At 34.5% G+C, this 21,957-nt stretch overlaps 1 protein-coding gene across 10 annotated transcripts in view; it reads left to right on the forward strand.

Annotated features, from left to right (window-relative positions):
- Dmd (dystrophin) overlaps positions 1-21,957 on the forward strand; it is a 2,465,896-nt gene that overhangs the window by 1,350,097 nt on the left and 1,093,842 nt on the right. For all 10 annotated transcript variants that reach the window (XM_051140917.1, XM_051140916.1, XM_051140911.1 and 7 more), the window contains one exon: positions 6,807-6,954. In XM_051140917.1, the coding sequence (XP_050996874.1) occupies positions 6,807-6,954 (148 nt within the window). The remainder of the gene's footprint in view (positions 1-6,806; positions 6,955-21,957) is intronic.

Below are 21,957 nucleotides of genomic sequence, written 5' to 3' on the forward strand. Positions count from 1 at the left end.
CAGAAGGGGAACTCTTCCCCAACTATATGATCATAGCCTATGAGGTTTCATCCAGATAGCCTGCTTACTTTTCCTTTGAGTGAGACCAGGCCTCCCTACCAAGGGGAAATGGTCAAACAATGGGCACCAGAGTTCATGTTAGAGGCAGTCCCTACTCTCCCACTCTCCACACAATCATGGAGAATGCACTGTCCATTGGCTAGATCAGAATAGGTGCTATAGGTTTACTGTATGCATTGTCCATGGTTGGTGTAGGAGTTTGTGCAGGCCCCACATGTGTCTAGACCCACCAGCCTTGATGGTCTTCTTGTAGGGTTCTTGGGTCCCTTGAGGTCCTTATATGTCCCCATTCTTCCATACCACTCTCACCTCGAGTCTCAGTAGTGAGTCCAAGCATCTGTACTGATCCCCTGCTGAGTGAAAACTCTCAGAGGATATCCACGTTGGGCTATTATCCAATTATAAGTGAGCTTATACCATGTGTATCTTTCTGTGTTTGTGTTAACTCAATCAGGATGATCACTTCAAGTTCCACTCAATTGCCTACAAATTTCAAGATTTCCTTGTTTTTAATAGCTGAGTAGTATCCCATAGTGTAAATGTACCACAGTTGTTTCATCCATTCTTCACCTGAGGGATATCTAGGTTGTTTACAGATTCTGACAATTATTGATAATATGGACATAGTTGAGTAAATGTTCTAGTTGTGTGGTGGAGCATTTTTCAGTTATATGCCAAGGGGTGGAATAACTGGTTGTTGAGGTAGCCCTATTCCCAGTTTTCTGAGAAAGTGCCAGAGTGATTTCCAAAGTGGTTGTACAAATTTACACTCCCACCAACAATGAAGAATGTTCCCCTTTCTCTACATCCTCTCTAGTATGTGCTCTCACTTGAATTTTTGATCCTAGCCATTCTGATGGGTGGTAGATGGAATCTCAGAGTCATTTTGATTTGCATTTCTCTGATGACTAAAGACATTGAGCATTTCTTTAAGTATTTCTCAGCCATTCAGTATTTATCTGTTGAGAATTCCCCATTTAGCTCTGAACCCCATTTCTTAATTGGGTTTTTTGTTTGGTGATATTTAATTTCTTACATTCTATATTTATTTTGGATATTAGCCCTTTGTCATATGTAGGGATGGTGTAGATATTTTTCCAGCCTGTATGCTGTCACCTTGTTCTGTTGACAGTGTCCTTTGCCTTACAGAAGCTTTTCAGTTTCATGATGCCTCATTTAATAATTGTTGACCTTAGTGCCTTGGCTGTTGTGTTCTGTTCAGGAAGTTGTCTCCTGTGCCAATGAGTTCAAGGCTCTTCCCCACTTTTTCTTCTAACATATTTAGTGTCTCTGGTTTCATGTTGAGGTCTTTAATCTACTTGGACTTGAGTTTTATGCACAGTGATAAATAGGATCTACCTGCATTTTTCTACATGTAGAAATCCAGTTAGACCAGTACCATTTGTTGAAGATTCTATCCTTTTCCCATTGTATAGATTTGGCTTTGTTGTCAAAAATCAAGTGCCTATAGATGTATGGGTTTATTTCTGGGTCTTTGATTTGATTCCATTTATCAACCATCCTATAGCTATGCCAGTGCCATGCTATTTTAATTACTGTTGCTCTATAGTACAGCTTAAGATCAAGTATGGAGATTACTCCAGAGGATCTTTTATTATACAGGACTGTTTTTTTTAGCTATTCTGTTTTTTTTTTTTTTTTTGGTTTTCCATATGAAGTTGAAAATTGATCTTTCAATGTCTTTAAAAATTGTGTAGGTATTTTCATAGGGATTATATTGAACCTGTAAATTGCTTTTGGTAAGATGGTCATTTTTACTATGTTACTTCTCCTACTCCACAAACAAAGGAGATCTTTCCATTTTCTGATATCATCTTCAATTTCTTTCTTCAGAGACTTAACAATTTGACTCTCACTTGCTTGATTAGAGTTATTCCTAGATACTTTATATTATTTGTGGCTAACATGAAGGATATAGTTACCCTAATTTCTTTCTCAGAATGTCATTTATATGTAGGAGAGCTCCTGAATTTTTTAAATTAATTCTGTATCCAGACACTTTGATGAAGTTGTTTATCAGCTGCAGGAGTGCTCTGCTGGAATTTAGGGGGGTCACTTATGTACACTATCATATCATCTGAAAATAGGGTTATTTTGACTTCCTCCTTTCCAATGTGGATCCCCTTGATCTCCTTTTGTTGTCTTGTTTCTCTACTTAGAACTTCAAGTACTATACTGAAGAGATATGGAGACAGTGGGCAGCCTTGTCTAGTCCCCAATTGTAGAAGATTTTCCTTGAGTTTCTCTCCATTTAATTTAATGTTGGCTATTGGCTTGATGTATATAGCCTTTATTATATTTAGGCATGTGCCTTGTATCCTTGGCCTCTCCAGGATTTTAAACATGAATAGGTGTTGGATTTTATCAAATGGATTTTTTTGGCATCTAAAGAGACAATCTTGTGTTTTTTTTCTTTCACTTTGTTTTTATGGTGAATTATATTGATGTGTTTCTGTATGTTGAACCATCCCTGCATGCCTGGGATGAAGTCTGCTTGGTCATGGTGAATGGTATCTTTGATGTGTTCTTGGATCTTTTGCAAGTATTTTATTAAGTATTTTTGCATCAATGATCATAAGAAAAATTGGTCTGAAATTTTCTTTCTTTGTTGGATCTTTGTGATGTTTAGGTATCAAAGTGACTATGGCATCATATAATGTGTTCGGTAATGTTCCATGAATTTCTATTTTGTGGAGTACTTTGAAGATTATTGATATTAGCTCTTCTTTCAAAGTCGGGTAGAATTCTGCGCTGAAACCATCTGGCCCTGGGCTTTTTTAGCTGGGAGAATTTTGATGACTGCTTTTATTTCTGTAGGAGTAATGGGACTATTTAATTTGTTTATATGATCTTGGTTAAACTTTGGCAAGTGGACTCCATCAAGAAAATTGTCCATGTCCTTTAGATTTTCAAATTTTGTGGATTATAGGCTTTTGCGGTAAGATCTTATGATTCTTTGTATTTATTCAGTGTCTGTTGTTATGTCTCTGTTTTTATTTCTGATATTATTCATTTGGATAGTTTCTCTAGGCCTTTTAGTTATTTTGGCTAATGGTTTGTCTACCAGGCTGCTTTTCTCTTAGAGGCAGCTCTTGGTTTTATTGATACTTTGAATTGTTATCTTTGTTTCTAATTTATTGATTTCAGCACTGAGTTTGCTTATTTCCAGCTGTAAACTTCTATTGGGTGTTTCTGCTTCTTTTTTTTCCTAGGGTTTCCATATGCGTCATTAAGTTGCCTAAATGAGATGGTTCCAAACTCTTTATGAAGGCACTTAGTGCTATGAACTTTCCTCTTAGCACTGCTCTCAATATGTTCCATAAATTTGGGTATTGTATGTTCATTTTCACTGAATTTCAGCAAGTTCTTAATTTCTTCCTTTATTTCTTCCCTGACGCAGTTGTCATTGAGTAGAGAGTTGTTTAGTTTTCATGTGTGTGTAAGCTTTTTGTTATTTCTGTTGTTGAAGTCCAGCTTTATTCCATGGTAGTCTGATAGGATACAAGGTATTTCAATCTTCTTTCATCTGTTGAGGCTTGATTTGTAACCTACTATATGGTCAATTTTGGAGAATGTTCAGTGATGTGCTGAGAAGAAGTTATAATCTTTTTTGTTTGAGTGAATAATTCTGTCGATATCTGTTAGATCTCTTTTATTTATGACATTAGTTAGTGTCATTATTTATTGGTTTAGCTTCTGTTTCATTGAGCAATCCTTTGGTGAAAGTGGGGTGTTGAAGTCTACCACTACTAATTTGTGGAATTCTGTGTGTGGTTCATGCTTTATTAATGTTTCTTTTGCTAATGTGGGTGCCCTGGTATCGGGGGCATAGATATTCAGAATTATGATGTCATCTTGGTGAATTTTCCTTTGACGAGTATGAAGTGTCCTTCCTCATCGCTTTTAATTAATTTTGTTTGAAAGTGTATTTTATTAGATATTAGAATGGCTACATCATCTTGCTTTTTATGTAAGTGAGCTCGGAAGACCTTTTCCCAACTTTTACCCTGAGGTAATGTCTATCATTGTGGCTGAGACGTGTTTCTTGGATGCAGCAGAATATTGAGTCTTGTTCATGCGACCATTCTGTTAGTTTGTGTCTTTTTACTGGAGTATTGAGACCATTGATACTGAGATATATTACTGAGCAATGACTGTTAAGTCCCTTGATTTTGATATTTGTTGTGATAGAGTGTTTGTGTGTTTGTCTGGTTATGATTTGCTACAGTGAAATTATCTATTTCCTATGTCATCCTAGTTGTAGTTAGCCACTTTGGATTGGAGTTATTCTTCTAGTAACTTCTGTAGGTCTGGATTTGTATATAATTACTGTTTGAGTCTGTTTTTTCATGGAATATATTGTTTTCTCCATCTCTAGTTATTGAAATTTCACTGAGTATAGTAGTCTGGACTGGCATCAATGGTCTCTTAGGGTTTGCAAGACCTCTGTCCAGGCCCTTCTGGCTTTTATGGTCTCTGCTGAGAAGTCACCTGTGATTCTGATAGGTTTGCCATTATATGTTACTTGGCCTTTTCCCCTTGCCATTTTTTATTGTTCTGTACATTTTGTGTTTTGATTATTATGTGAGGAGAGGATTTTCTTTTCTGGTCTAATCTAATTGGTGTTCTGTAGCCCTCTTGTATGTTTATATTGCATCTCTTTCATTAAATTGGGGAAAATTTCTTCTATAATTTTGTTGAAAATATTTCCTGGGTCTTGGAGCCAGACATCTTCTCTTTTCTCTATTCCTATTATCCTTAGGTTTCATCTTTTTATGGTGTTCTTGATTTCTTGGATGTTTCATAGTAGGATTTTTTTTTCAGATTCAACATTTCCTTTGATGGTTGCATCAAATTCTTTTCTTATTAAACATTTTTATTTTTGCAAATGCATTTATATTTTCACACACATATACACAATAAACCACCCACAAGAAGAAAACCATGAAACAATCAGGAACTACATAAATGTTACAGTCTTAGTGTTTTGGCTCTTTGCATTTGACAGCCTTGAAAAAAATATCTTTCCTATCTTGGTGGGTCTAAAATTCTGAACGTTTTTAAGTCAATTGTATCTTCTATATCTGATTTTCTTTGCTCCTTCTCTTGAATTCTGTTACCAATGCTTACCTCTGTAGTTCCTGTTTTCTTCTCTAAGTTCTATTGTTCTGGCTTTCTTCTGTTTGCACTTTATCATTGTTTCCATTTTCATCTTCAGATCTTGAACCATTTTATTGATTTCCTTCTCTGATTGCTTGCATTTTCATGAATTTCTTGCAATGATTTCTTCATTTCCTCTCTATAGGCTTCTTTCATGGCCTGTCTAAAGTCCCCATTCTGTTTGGCTGCATGTTCCTGTATTTGTATTTTTCCTCCCTTATCATCTTCATTATGAATGATTTGAGGTCATTTTCTTGTGCTTCAGTTGTGTTTGAGTTTCCAGGGTCTGTTTCTTTGGGATAACTGAGTTCTGGAGATGCCATATTATTTTGGCTTTCATTGTTTGTGTTTTTACACTGGCCTTTAGTCATCTTGCTGTTTCTGAGGTTCAGTGGTAGTTTCTGGTATCCTTTACCGGCCATTGAGAGTAGTTCATTGGTGAGTGTCTATAGGTTGACACTCGTCACCTGTGGGGAGCCCTTCCCTGGATTGGGCAAGTGACCTTTGTTCAGCTGTGGGGAGACTTTGCTTCACACTCTGGCCTTTCCACCGGGCCAGCAGAGGCTGATGCTGGTGATCTGTAGCCCAAGGTTGAGTCTGAGAGAATGTAGGTACAGCCTGTTATTCTGCATTTACCTGGACTTTAGAGACCCTGCCTGAGGCCACTGGGGCTTTAGGGCCTTGGGGACTTGGTTCAGTCTGCCAGAGAGTACAGGTACCATAAACTGGCTTGTGGTGGTTGACTCGAATTTGGTGCTTGTGCCCTTGCCTGCACAGGCCCTGGGCCCTTGGTTCAATCTGTCAGAGAATGTGGGTACCGTGCCTTAACCTGAGGTGTTTGGCTAGGCTTTTGAGACTGTGCCCTTGCCCCCTGGTCCCTGGCACTTTCTGTGGAGTGGCAGTGTGGCTGAGGTCAGATACATCCATTCTCCTGGATTCTCCCCTGGGACAGCAGATCCAGATGCTGGCACTTCATCGCCCATAGTTCAGTGCTAGCTATAGAGTCCAAGATATAGAGCACAGATACAGCTCATAGATGGGTATGAGGCCAGTCTCTGAGGACTGTGTACCAGTCCTCTGTGGACCAGTTGGATGGGCTGAGGCCAGACCAACCTATACTTGCCACCCGTAGTATAGGTCTGACATAGGGCTCTCCAGGTCTTGTGGTCTGTAGCTCTGAGCCCCCTTCCTAGGCTCCTTCCTGCCAATCAGACACAGTACATGGTCAGGGCCACCATATTCCCTCCATCAATGTCACTTAAAATGAGAGTCCTAAAATTACTTTCAAAAATTATTCCAAGGTAAAATATGTTTACTCCTAAGTAATTGCCTAAACTTCAATTTAATCAATATATGTATTTAATTTTAAAGGAAAGTTAAGTTTTGTTTTAATTCATACTTCCTATTTAATATTAGTTATTATGTCTGATAATTTAAATAAAATCAACAAATCAAAACACTACAAAAACAATGCATTTTTCAGAATAAACAAAAGTATGTGTGGAGTTCAGAAACCATTTCCTATAAACAACTTACTTTGTGTCATTTATGTTTTCCAATTCTAGCCGATTTGATAGATCAGTTGAAAAATGGCGACACTTTCATTATGATATGAAGGTATTTAATCAATGGCTGAACGAAGTTGAACAGTTTTTCAAAAAGACACAAAATCCTGAAAATTGGGAACATGCTAAATACAAATGGTACCTTAAGGTAAGACTTTTCAAATTTTCCTTGGCATATTATCTTTATATTGTAGTAATATTTTGAATATTTCATTACTATAAATTTATGTAGACTATGAATGAAATATATAATTCCTGACTTTTTTGATATTCACTATACATGTTACATAAAATCACCATAACAAGTATGACTAGAAATTGTGCTATGAATGTTTTGTGAAAGGATGAGAGCATCTTCCTAGTCACTACTGCTCCATATGATAAACTCTGAAATCTAACTGCATCCGTGGTGCAGGAAATCATCTTAAGGCAGAGTGTATTGTGATTTAAGGTTCTTTCTCTCTCTCTCTCTCTCTCTCTCTCTCTCTCTCTCTCTCTCTCTCTCTCTCTCTCTCTCTCTCTCTCTCTGTGTGTGTGTGTGGGGGGGGGGGCTATTTTGGAACCTGTCCACAAGGAGCTGTGGTATACTTAGTAAAAATGTAGTTGCTACAAATATCCATCATGATAAAATTACAAGTCTGTTTCCCTCAAGACAATTTGTGGTGATGTAGCAATATTTTTATACATCCTATTGACAAAGTGTCTTCTGAGACAGACCAGAGGCCAAAACAATGTCAAGTTAATTGTTAGTACTTATTGACTTTTTCTGGTTTATGTTAATGGAAATGCAACATATGGATTATAACCAGGGACTCATTTAATTCCAACTTGTTGTGTCTTTTAATGGGCAGATAAAAATAATTGGATGGTGGCATATATAATTTAGTTGATGAAATATATAGATTATGTCTAAGAAATATGGTTTATTATGCAAAGTCTTAATTTTATTGTTGTTTTGTTGCTCATTATTCATCTTGCCATTTTCAATCAAATGGGCTCGAATTGTGGTCAATTTTAATGTATGAAAATACTAAGACAAAAATCAAAAAAGGGTGGCTCATTAAATAATTTAAACATTTCAAATTTCTAGATTCATTATGACATTAGACTTTATAATTATTTGTTCTGAAAGTGTTTGTCTAGCAAACTTCTTATGTTCAGAAATTGAGCATTCAAACACTTATGTAAATGAAAGCTATCCAAACAAAAATATTTTATAGTTATATATGTATCAATCAATTTTGTATGTGCTTCAATGTTAGCATATGTTAAAAGGGATTCATTAATTTATGATCTGCTATCACATAGAAGATACATTCTGAATAGCACCAATATGAATTTTGAACTAAGGAAATATAATCTCACCTCTAATTTAAAGTAGTCATAGTCATCATTAATACTCTGTTCATTTTCTTTGTGGTTCTTCCCTGTCCCTATTTTTGTGTAATTTTTATGGTGAAGTTTATAATGACATTTTGTGATGTCTAACTTAGATTAATCACTTTTGTGTATATTTTTTATGAAATAGATTTTATTGATATTTCTTAGATACAAAATTTGGGTTATTTTATACCTGCTCTGTGTCTACTCTATTTGTCCTATACCACCATAATGATTTAAAATACTGACTCAATAATTCCTAGTTTCTGTTATGAACTCAACCAACTGTGCATATTTTGGTTACATTTCATCAATGTGTTATAGCCTCAGTATGAGTTCTATTTTAATGTATTATCTGGTAACTTTTAAATTTTTTAGGTGTTGGTAATGTAATTGCTAAATGCTAAATCATTTGTCATTCAAATAAATTTTCTTAAGTTGTCTTCTGGAACCCATATAACCTAATTTGAAATAGCTTTATATGTATAGATTTTTCTTTTGTACACTATTATTTGTAAGTAGACAACAATTTCGTCACACTACTGAGGTGAAAATCCTGCTGTATACTCTATGCCCTTTGAATGATTTTTTTAAATCCATAGTGGCTAGTGACAAATGTTCTAGTCAAAATTTAGTTCCTTTCTGTAGTCATAGTTTTCTCATAATTTTTCACATATATTCACTGTTTAGAACTTAAATGATAATTGATAAATAGCTTCCTGCAGATCTTCCAAGTCCTTCCTCTTTTCATTATTAACCTTTCTACTATTTTGCCTTCTAATATCCAACCACTTTTGCCCCTTTGGTCTTTGAGATCAATCTTCTGTAACCAAATCATCTGGTATTTTGAATATTTCTTCATCTTGTCTTATAGTATAAAAAAGTCTGCCAAGACAGGAGTGTGGAAAAATTTATTACTTAGGTATGTAATTGCTAATTGCTTCCATTCACTCTGTTGTCATAGTCCTTTTTCCTATGTTCAATGACTTCAAATTCTTTCCTAGATATTATTTTTAATTTTATGTTAGAATGTGATGTAAAATCTTCTCTCTTTTATTTCAAACTGCCAAAAAATAAAAACAAAGATTTTAATATTTTTCAAGATATTATAAATGCAGCCACTCATGTGGAATGCAGTCACTACTTCCTAACAGTGTAATTTATTAATTGCAATTGGTGAATAGTTATCAATATGCTTCCTATTCAATTAGAGAAGTTGGAAACATTTTATTTAGTCAATTCTTAACCTAAGAAGTAATAAGAGATTAATATAGACTAACTTTCCTGGGTATATATATTCCCTTAGAAAAGAAGATTTCGATCTTACTGCAAGCCCTATAAGCAATGAGCGTGAATTAATTATTTCCTTCATTAAATATGAAATCTGACTTCTTGTGTAAATGTACACATTAAGATTTTTGTATAATTTTCAATCTGAGTAAGGTCTTACTTAAAGAAGGTTTATTAAGACACATCCAATGGTATATTCTTAGCATACAGAATATTGTGGTAAAGATCTAAGTTCTCTCCTTGGCTATGTTCACTGTTTTTGGACTAGGTAATAGCAATAAGATTATGGAAGAATGACATTTCTCACATTTATTATAAGACCTCATTATAACATGTCACTTGTAATGGCTGATTACCCATATTTATAAAAGTAAAAACTTTTAGTAAAATATTATTCTCAAGTACTAGAACAAAGGATAACCAACCTGGAAATGACATTAAATATTATTTCCATGAACTATGGAAACTTCTTAAAGTATAGCACTTGGAGTAAGAACTGAGGAAAATCCCATTCATACAGAGATATCCACCTGAGCTGACACTTCTGTCTTCTTGGCTTTCTATGTAACAGGAAGAAATGTTAGTTGAGTGTTTTTTTAAAATATAAATTAAAATAAAGTAATGAAAATAATGTTAACTCACACGGTGTCATTATATATTAGTGTGCCGTCAATTACTTTGGATAAAAACAGGGATTTGGAAACAATAAAATCTTTAATGTTAAGATTTAGCTTGCTTTCAGATAGACTAGAAAGAAATAATGTTTAAAACATAAGCTGTTGTTGAATGATATTGAATTCTTACAGTTGCCAGTAGAAACAATAAAAATCACCGTTAGGTTAAGTGTTGCAAGTGCTGAAAATTCTCCCTTTTAATGGAAAAGTGTCCTCTTTGCTTTTATGGTATAATGCTGCTTAGTAAAACATTAAAAATTAACAACACCTTCTAAAGAATATTACCACGAATTTGTGTGAGGCTTTGAATCTTTTAAAAAAACTACATTTGAGTTCAGCCTTAGGAAATAAAAATAGCAATGGGATTGTTTACATACAATTTTGGAGTTTAAATCAACAAATAAAAAATTAAGGAGCCATAGAAAGTAAAATAGCAATATTTTGTGCTTATATGAGTTAATAACTTTTTTAAAGCTAAAATGTAATTTTTCAATGTTAGTTAGTTTCCTGGTATATTCTTCAATGCTATTGTGTCTTACTGCTTAATAACTTCAAATATATTGACATGCAGTATATTTATGTAAGTTGGGGTACTTGAATTGAACTTAAAATGTCTAATTTGTTAAATTATAAATTTGCATCATTGTAATAGAACAATACTTACAGCAAAATGGATTAAATGTACTATATTTTAATATTTCTATCATCCTACCATTAACTATCAAAATAGTTACAGAGTAGGATTCTACTCTGTTGTATCTAATAGAGAAAAACCTTTGCATGAAATAAAAGGTATGCTACCTATGTCTTGAATTTGAAGGAACAGAACAGAGAGAAGATTGCCATCAGTGTTAAGGACTAGACAAGCTGCTCTTCATTTCACTTTACCTTGTCTATCAGTGATTGAAGAAAAGCATTTTGTAAAGGACCCGATTTTGATGACTTTAGATTCAAGGAGCACAAAAGAATTGAGGGGAGTCTTGTCTGAAAGTTTGAGGAAATGCTTCCTTGTTTTAATGGGATGCTTCAGAGTTCTCAGTCTTATTCTACTTTCTTGCAGTCCAGAAAGCCCTCTTATAGCAGAGGTAGCTATTGAAAAGCCACTGCCTTGTGTAGACGTGGTGGGTGGTAAATTAGTTGCATAGGTCAGTGACTGTATTTGCTACAGTGGATATGACTTCTATCTAGAATGAGCTTTAATATCTAATTAGACATATGAGCTCTTATATGAGTTAACTGGCATGCATTCTATTAATACAAATTGATTCAAACACTTTCTTTTTTAAAGGCATATGGTGTAAAAGACTAAATTGGATACAAGAATGCTTTGTATATAGTCAGTTTTACACTGCTGATTTTACCAGCTGGCTAGTGATTTTGATTACTTCTTAACTATCATGCTGCTGATAGAAACTTTGATGGAAAAATCACTTGAGTAAATATTTCTGCCATCTGTTGTCCCTCATTGAGACCCCAGTGTTAAGAATAATTCATTTTATTGCTTGCCCTTTATTTTTCCCCAGCAGTAATAAAATTTCATTTCTTGGTCGCAAAATCTATCCTGTTTTCTGTAGCTAGAGGATATATACTAACACAAAGAAATCAGCAAGAAACTTTTCTGCTAGGGCTATTTGTCTCTTGTCACTTGCTTTAGGTTCACAGCAATGTATAAAGATGTGAATACATTACAAAATGAGTGTTTTAATATTATTACCTCGTAATGGCACAGAAAATCAGTGTTTTAATATAAATGGTTAGGCATTTGATTTTTTTATTATTCTCTCTTACAATCTATCCTAACCCCTGCTCATTCTTCCAAGTTGCCCCTCATACATCTCACCTCTCTCCCCAATATCCAATACTCCATTTCTCACTTCAGAAAAGAGCAGGCCTCCCAGGAATAGCAACCAAACATGGAATAACAAGTTACAATAAGACCAGGTACAAACTCTCATTCTTATGTAAATATTGCTAGGTTTTTATTGCTACTTACAAAGTCTACTACAGCTTCTTGGCTCCCATGCATCTTTCCAGAAGTAGTAAATAACAGATTTATTGAGAATTTGGCACAGTGAAGAAATTCAGAGATGGGTTTTAAATCATATGGCGCTCAAAAATAAGTGTATTAAAATAATTGGATAATGTCAGTGGCTTGTTTTTAAAGTAATGTTGTCTATCATAACATCTTTAAGATGAAAAATTGTTATACATTATTATAAAGAAGGAAGAACCATCATTGTAACAAACCATAGTAACCACAGCAGTCAAGAGCTACTTAAAATGCAGAAAAGCCCAGCTGTCCCTAAGGGATTCCCTCTCTTAGCTTAAGAAATTATCAAGAGTAAGAGAAAAATATAGAGCACAGTAATTATATATATCAAACTGATAAAGCTATAAACTTCTCACATTAATATAGAAGCAATGAGAAACAGAATTTCATATTTAATGAAAAATAAATTCATTTTCATGTGCATAATTTTCACACAATAACAGTACAAAGATCATATTGCAGTAGTTTCTTCTTACATAGCTTTTACTCCCTTTTAATGTCTCTTTCTGAATTTACTATTATTTTTTCTTTCTTTTGAGAATGTTAACAGATACCAACTCCCCAGCATCTATGTCCCAAACTCATCTCTGTTTACTACTGTGCATTTTTGTGGATATTCCTGTTGTAATATAACTATCAAACATATGTTTTGTTGAAACTGTAATTTTAAATAGAAACCAGACACCTATATGGGCAGATAGGAAGAAATATACACACAAGACTGATTTTTCTCTAAATTAGCCCCATTATATTCTTAATAATATTATTACTTTAAAATATTTGAGATATGTTTACATTCATTTTATGTATATTTTTCCATTAGAATGGAAATCTTACTTTCTTCCTCAACAATGCCTTAGTACATGAAACAATATTTATAAACATTTGCTTCATATTATTCTATAATGTGCGAATGCAGTAGGGAATTATGCTTTCATGGCACTATATCCTTTAGCCAAAGACTCTTTTTTTCCCCTGCCATTATAACCACACTTCATATAAAAAATATCTCACATTAAAGTGCTCTAACCACTTCCCTGCCCAGGAAATTGTCATATAGGCTGACAGCTTAACAATTTGATGGCTCCATTATCTAACACACTGTAACATACTTTAGAATTTTTCTAAATTTATTTATGTGGAGGCCACAGGAAGTCTCATGCCACAGAAGGCATGTGGAGTTCATAGAACAAATTTACAGGAATTGATTCTCTCTTTCTATCATATGGTTCCAGATATCTATCTCAAATCTTGAGGCTTTCTGGTAAATTATTTTAACTTGAACCATTTTGTCAGCACTAAAACATAGTGTGAATTCCCTAACTGAATAGAAATATTAATTGAGCCTACTCTGGACAAACCATACATTGCTTGCTGCTAGGAACACAGAAATTGCCTAAGAAACAGTTTTCCTTTAAAGAACTAATGGCCTCAGTATTCTAGTCTATCAATGCTAGGGCTCAGTGCAGTCCAATGTGCAGGCATTTCAAAAATGTGTTTGTTTTATCCCCACTAGTAATTTTTCATGACTCTTAATCTTTCTTAATATTCCTGCATCACACCTGAAATCCCCAGTTTCACATGGGAAAACATTGCTTGGCAACTAGTATAATAAGTAATGTGAAAAAACAGCCCAAGGAAAGGGTAGTCTATGAAGAAAAGACAAAAGAGAAAGAAAATGTTCTAATATAGGTGTAAATTTTGAAAAAATTATAAAAAGACAAATTATAGTATAAAAAGATTATTCAGAGTTGAGTGTGTTCAGGATGAGCTAGTCATCAAGTTGAATAACAAGTGTTAGTCACAATAATTGCTAATCTTCCTACTATAAACTAAATCATTTTTAGGAGCCAGAAACAAGAATTGTTTGCAAACACTATAATGAATAAAATGTGAAACCCTTATGAACTTGAAAGGCTATAATAGACAGAATTTTATTGGCAGCTAACTCATATTAATGTCCTCTGGTAAAATATAATAGAAGAACTATGTAAAGACATGAGTAATGAAAAATAGTGAACATATAAGATACAAACATACTTTCATACAGTAGCATTTTCCCCTTTAGGTTTTTATGGTCTCATTATCATTGTCTATTTGTCAGTAGATGATTTTACTTTGTGAATTTATAGTTATTACAGTTTTGATTCTGTCTCCTTAGTTCAGTGTTTCAATTTACTTAAACTAGTTTTGAGGAATATTTCAGAGAAATTTAAATAAAAGGTTTATATGATGCCTGGGAATCTAGGATTTCATTAAATAAAATGAGCTACTTAAGTTTATACATAAATACATCATGTGAGACATCAGTCAGGGTACTTGCAATGAAATTAATTTTACAATGTATAGTTTCTTAGTGATACTTTAAATTATCAATTTAATATTTCACAAATACATATCAGAGTATTCAAAGTATCAAATTGTGGAACAAAATCCACCTATCAACCTGCTTTTGGGAAAAAAGTTTTAATGAGATCTTACAACATTTCTTTATTGAGTTATGGTCTACCGCTACTTTATGACAGTAAAGGAATGACTGAATAAGTAATTTCCCTCAAGGTCATATGGCCTAAATACCCCTATGGCATTAAATATGTAACTTTTTACAGAAAAAATGTTTGCTACCTAATACTTTAGAAGACAGAATAATAAAATGTTAAAGTAAAAGATCAACTTTCTCAGTTATCTTGTAATTAACATTCTTTGATGTTGGCTATACATTGAAATAGACTTGGTCCATGTTCATATTTCAAACTGAAATTTACAGTTACAAAAATGTATGAAACAAAAGTGATTTCTTATTTAACTCAAATTGGAATTTACAGTATTATTAGACGTGGTTGATTTCTAAGTTTCAATTTTATTACAATATGAGATTATACATTTTATGAGATAGACATAAGTTTCAGCATATGTTCATATAAGACAATAACCACATCAAGGTATTTAGCAAATTTATTGCCTCAAGCATTTGTGCTTTATGCCAGAACATTCAGAATTTTCTAAAGATTAAAATCTGGTTATCTTTAAATATACAATAAAATGGTACTTAGCAAAGACTTAACATCACATAACTAGAGTGAAATGGGCTGGATAGTTTTGAAGAGCTTGGAGCAACTCTTCCATCAGCAGATATTATAGCAAGTCTACTGGGTCCCTGAAAAGTCTTAATGGGACACTAAATCAAATGATCAAGATTAAAAACTTCTTCCAGTTGTTCTTTGAGAACCTTCTCTTGTTATGTCATTTGTCCTAAACACAATTCCTTCACTAAGCCAGCCATATTACTTCATGAGACTTTGGAACTCTTCATGTATTCTAATGGGGATTTTTTTTTCTTTGTCAGTTAGAAAGGTCTTCCTTCTGTGATGATTTGCTAGTTTCTTGCCTGTTTGAAATCTTACTATTTTTATTTTCGTTCCAACCTCTTCTATTTCTCATCATGAGTGTTGGCATAGGCAGCTTCTGTTGCTTTTAAATTAAGAACTCTAATAACATATTAAAAAGTGTCCATCTCATCTCATCTACCTGGTTGCTTTCATAAGGAAGGTGAAGTTCTCCTTGGAGAGACTGTAGATCATAACCATTTGTATGCAGTGAACAGTTTCTAGTACTTTGAGAGTGATGTGCAATTTCTATTTGACATGAGAGAAACAATTAGGACCCACTGTGATCGTATATCCCAGAGTACCAACTTTGCTTCTACACTTTAAGTGTTGTGGGATCATTATACGAGATTCATAATTTTGTCCTGTTGTACCCACTTCTACATTACCATCCAGTCTTAATTTATTATACCCTATTAAAAGTTTTTAGGTAATTTGTTCTTATTGATACTCAGACATTAAAATGTCTGCAGGCTGTGAAAATGAATAAACTTAATGTGCCAGCATAGTTCTCCAAATCTGGGCTTTACAACTAATCGTATGGAATCATATTATATTATAAATCATTGTTAACACAGATTTATTTGAAAATATCATTTTATACTGCTAAGTTTAAATAATACATTTTTATGAATTTTCACTCCTAGGTTTCTATTTCTAACAGTATATGGCTGCTGTGTATTTACAAATTGCATACATTTCCTGCCTAATAATAGATTGATGAAATAACTGTAACTTTAAACAATACAATACAGTTGCCAAATCTGTTAAGCTTGCAGCATGGAGGCACATAGTAATTGATCTACCATATTTTCTATGATGAAAAAAACCCACCCAATTAATAGAAATATACAGATTTAATTTTATAACCATCCCTAGCCCTACAGAAATGCTCAGGAAATTCAATCAGTTCAATGACACATAATACAGTTTCATTTAAAAAGAATCTGTATAATGAAATCTTTTAAAATCTTTAAGTTTCATCAAAAGGTTAATTATTAAACAAAATTATAATGTTATGCAGGAAAGAGAAATATGCAACTCTCATAGTTTTATTCTATGCTGCTATAACAGAAATGTGATAGCATACATAGCATGATGTCTAGAAATATATTGCCTCACAGTTTTGAGGCTGCAAAATTAATGTCAAAGATCTAGCATCTGATGGGGGATTTTTATTTTTTATTTTTTTATTGTTTTATTGTTTTTCCCCATTTTATTATTTTATTCATATTACATCTCGATTGTTAGCCCTTCCTCTGTTTTCTCCCATTCTTCCCTCCCTCCCACTTCCCCCCTTCTCCCCTCCCCTATGTCTGTGATTGAGGGAGACCTCCTCCCCCTATATATGCTCTATAGAATATCGAGTCTCTTCTTGGTAACTTGCTATCCTTCCTCTGAGTGCCACCAGGCCTCCCCATCCAGGGGATGTGGTCAGAAAAGGGGCACCAGAGTTCATGTGAGAGTCAGATCTCACTCTCCACTCAACAGTGGAGAATATCATGATCGTCGGCTAGGTCTTGGTAGGGGTTTGAAATTTAATGCCTATATTCTCCTTGGCTGGTGCCTTAGTTTGAGGAGGACCCCAGGACCCAGATCTGCCTGTCATAAAGTTCTTCTTGTAGGTTTCCAGGACACTGTGGGTCCTACTATTTCCTTATTCTTCCATGTTACACTCACCTAAAGTCTCAATAGGATGTCCTCTCCTCTGACCCACTTTCTTGGTAAGTAAAGATTTTCATGGTACGTATCCCTTGGACTAGTGTTTTGATATAAGTGAGTATATACCATTTGTCTCTTTTTGCTTCTGGGTGAACTCACTCATTATAATAATTTCTAGCTCAATCCATTTGTCCAGAAATTTGGGGAATTCCTTGTTTTTAATAGCTGAGTAGTATTCCATTGTGTAAATGTACCACAGTTTCTTAGTCCATTCTTCTACTGAGGGACACTTAGGCTGTTTCCATGTTCTGGCTATTATGTATAAAGCAGCTATGAACATGGTTGAGCATATGTCCCTGTTGTGTGATAGGGCATTTTCTGGGTATATTCCAAAGAGTGGTAAAGCAGGGTCTTGAGGAAGCCCTATTCCCATTTTTCTGAGAAAACACCAGATAGCTTTCCAAAGTGGTTGTAGTAGTTTGCATTCCCACCAGCAATGAAGGAGTGTTCCTCTCTCTCTACATCCTCGCCAACATATGGTGTCATTTGAGTTTTTGATCTTAGCCGTTCTTATAGGTGTAAGATGGAATCTCAGTGTCATTTTGATTTGCATTTCTCTGATGACTAACGAGGACGAGCATTTCTTTAAGTGTTTCTCGGCCATTTGATATTCCTCTGCTGAGAATTCTCTGTTAAGTTCCAAGCCCCATTTTGCAATTGGGTTGTTTGGTTTTGTGGTGTTTAATTTCTTGAGTTCTTTATATATAAATAGGTCATCACATGGCAAATTTTCAGGAAATGAAAGGGAAAAGAAATAAAACTTGCACTTTTTTTCAGTTTTTGTGACAGGGTCTCTCTTTGTTAGCCTTGGCTGTCTGGGACTCACTCTGTAGAGCAGGCTGGCCTCAAACTCACAATGATCTTCCTGCTTCTTCCTCCCGAGTGCTGGGATTAAAGGCATGTGCCACCGTGCCTGGCAAAATGTCCATAGTCCTACCTATAACGTAGGGTCCTTAGTGTCTCAAAGTCCCAACATTAATTTTTAGTCTTGTTTTTCAAGACAGGGTTTCTCTGTGTAGCCTCAAACTCAGATATCTGCCTGCCTCCCTCTCCCTCCCTGAGCGCCATAATTAATAATTTTATCATTGAGAGTATGTTTTTTACCTCATTGCAATTGAAGATTATTTTCTTAAATGCTGAATTATATGTGAAAGTGCATGTGAGTGCAGGTGCCTACAGAATCCCTAAGAGTGTCCTGGATATCCTGGAGGTTGAGTTAGAAGTAGTTACAAGACACCAGAGAAAAGTGCTAGGAAGTGAACTATGGACCTCTGCAAGAACACCTTATACTTTTTCCTTCCCTTGAAAAATATTCTTTTATTATATACTATATTGTGATTATAGTCTTGCTCCCCCCTCTACTCAAAGTTACTCATTTCCCCGATAATCCAGATCCATTCCTTTTCTGTCTTTCATTAGAAGAAAGTGCATGATTTTAAGAGATAATTAAAATACAGAAAAATAAAATAAAATAAGATAAAACAAACACTATCACATTGAAGTTGGACAAGACAAACCAACAGAAGGAAAAGAATGCAAGGGAAGGGGAAGAATCAGAGACTCACTTGTTTGCACACTCAAGAATCCTGTAAAAACCCTAAAATGGAAGCCATACTACATACAAAGGACCTGGTGCAGACCCATCCAGGGCCTGTACATGTTGCCTCATTCTCTGTTAGTTCATATGAGATTTGCTCATGTTGATTTAGAAGGCCTTATTTTCTTGGTATTCTCCACTCCCTCTGGCTGTTACAGTCTTTTTACTTGCTCATAAACAGGGTTTCCTGAGCTATAATGGGGAGAGATTTGATGAAGGTATCCCATTTATAGCTTAGCTTCTGAAGTATCTCATTCTTTATGCAAATGCTTGGCTGTGGGTCTCTGCATTCGATCCCATCTGCTGTTGGAGGAAACTTGTCTGATGATGGCTACACAAGGCAGAATCTATGACTACCATAGAATATCATTGGGAATAATTTTATAAATATGGTTTTTTTAGACCAGTAATATTTGGCTTTACTCTAGGTCCTTCAAATATCAAGTCTCTGGTTCTTGGTCCTTCCAGCATTTTTAGTATGGGTGCCATCAGGTGGAGCATTCCTTAAGTCAAATCAGATATTGGTTGGTAACTCTCACAAGCTTTGTTGCTACTATTGCCCAAACATATCTTGCAGGCAGGAAACCATGGTAGATCAAAAAGTTTGTGGCTGGCCTGGTGTTACATTTTATTTCGGGGTATGTAAAGAGTACCTTCCTGTGCCAAAGACACTCAAATGTATGTAGTAAAGGCTCTATATAGGCTTCCACTTTGATTACTATGTTTAATGAGTTATGTAGGTGTTCTTTTCAGCAGTGAGGTCTTGCAGTCAGTTTGTGGGGAGCACTCTATTTTCTCTGCAACAGCCTTAGCAGTTTGTGAGTTCTCATGGGATCCCTTTATCACTCAGTTAGATGTAACAAAATCCCTGCACTAGGTACTAAAAGCTTCATGTGGTGGCAGGAGCTAAGCAGTTGGGACTTTGCCTTCTTCATTATCTGGGTTTTTTATTTAGATATATTTCGTATGTCTATATTTTATGAGTATACTACAGGGTGATTAATGTAGATCTATTTGCATTCTTCTACAAGCAACTATCCAGTTTCAAGGTTTACATACAACCCCTCAAATGTCCTTTACTTTTAGCATTTTCTCCCTATGTTACTCACCTTCTGTCCTTTCCTCCTCCCCTCTTGATCCGCTCATTCCATCCCACTTCAATCCTCCATCTATCCACAATTTTCTATTCTATTTCTCTTTTCTAACATGTTCTATCTGTACCCTCTAGTCCCTTAATTTATACCAACAGTCTGTGGTTTTACTAAATGTCTTTTTTATTATCATTGATTTACCAGATAATATCCATGTATACATGAATATGTACCATATTTGTATTTATGGGTCTGGAATACCACACTCAGAATTATTTTTTTTTATCTTTCTATTTATTTTCCTGAAAGTTTCATGATGTCATTTTTTTAAACAATGGAGTATTACTCCATTGTATAAATATGCCACATTTTCTTTATCCATTCTTCTGTTGAGAGACTTTGAGTTTGTTTTCAGTTTATGGAAATCATGAATAGAGAAACAATAAATATGGCACAGCAAGTATAAGTGTAAGAGGATCAATTGTCCTTTGGGTATATGCCTAAATCTTGCTTAATCTTAAGGAAGATCCATTTCAATCAATCTAAGGAATTTCCACACTGATTTCCACAGTGGCTGTTAAAGTTTTCACTCCTACCAGCAATATATGAGTGATCTTTTAACTCTATATCCTCACCAACACAAGCTGTCACTTGTTTTATTGAACTTAAGCATCCTGACAAATGTAAGATGAAATCTTGAACTATTTTTGATTTGCATTTCTCTCATGGCCAAGGATGTTAACATTCCTTTGAATGTTCATTTGAGTTTCTTCTATTGAGAATCCTCTGTTCAGATCTGTACCCATTTTAATTCATTTATCTATTTTCTTGCTATCTCCTTTTTTATGTTCTTTATATATTATGGATATTAGCTCTTCATTGAATATGTAGCTGGTAAAAAATCTTTTCTCATTCTGTAGACTGCTGCCTTTTCTGAATGATGGTACCATTTGCCATGCAGAAGCTTCTCAGTTTAACGAGGTTTCATTTATTAATTGATGATATTAGTGCCTGAGTTGTTGGTGTTCTCTTCAGAAAATCTCCTCCTGTGATATGATCTGTATCGTCTTTTTTTATCATGTTATGTTGTGGTCTTGTTTTTCCATTTGGAGTTGATTTTTTGCAGAGTGATTACTATAGATCTATTTGCATTCTTGTACAAGCAGCCATCCACTTTCAACAGCACCATTTGTTGAAGATTCTGTCTGGTTTTGGTGTTTTTCAGGTGAAGAGAGATTATTCAAACTAAGAAAATTAAACATAAGTGGGAAGGGCATCAAAGAAAAAACACCAAAGAAATTGAGAGAATCATATTTTTTACAACCTGTACCTTGCCAAATTGGAAAGTCTAAATGAAATGGATAATATTATTGATACATAACACTTCCCAAAGTTAAATCAAGATGAGATAAGCATTTTAAGCAGACCTATAGCCACTAGTAAAATGTAAGCAGTCATTAAAAGTATCCCAATCGAAAAACCTCAGGGAAAGATCATTTTAATACAAGAGTCTTTCAAAGAAGAATTAATATTAATAATCCTCAAATTATTCTACAAAATAGAAGCAGAAGTTGTGTGGACTAATCAGTTTTATGAGGCTATAGTTACCCTGATACCTAGACCATAGAAAGATCCAACAATGAATGAGAATTAAAGAACAATTTCCTTTATAAACATAGATACAAAAATTCTCAATAAAATACATGCAAATCCAAATCTAAGAACTCATCAAAGAGATTATGCATCATTATAAGTAGGCTTCATCCCAGAGACACTGGGATGGTTCATCATATCAAATTTGTCAATGTAATCCACCATATTAAGAAAATTGTAAAAGGCTCATTATCATCTCATTAGACGTAGATAAGGCCTTTTACAAAATCCAACACCCATTCCTCATAAATGTCTTGGAATAATCAGGGATACAAGGCCCATTCCTAAACATAGTAAAGGCAATATAC

Source organism: Acomys russatus, chromosome X (genome assembly GCF_903995435.1).
Source record: "Acomys russatus chromosome X, mAcoRus1.1, whole genome shotgun sequence".
Lineage (NCBI taxonomy): Eukaryota > Metazoa > Chordata > Mammalia > Rodentia > Muridae > Acomys > Acomys russatus.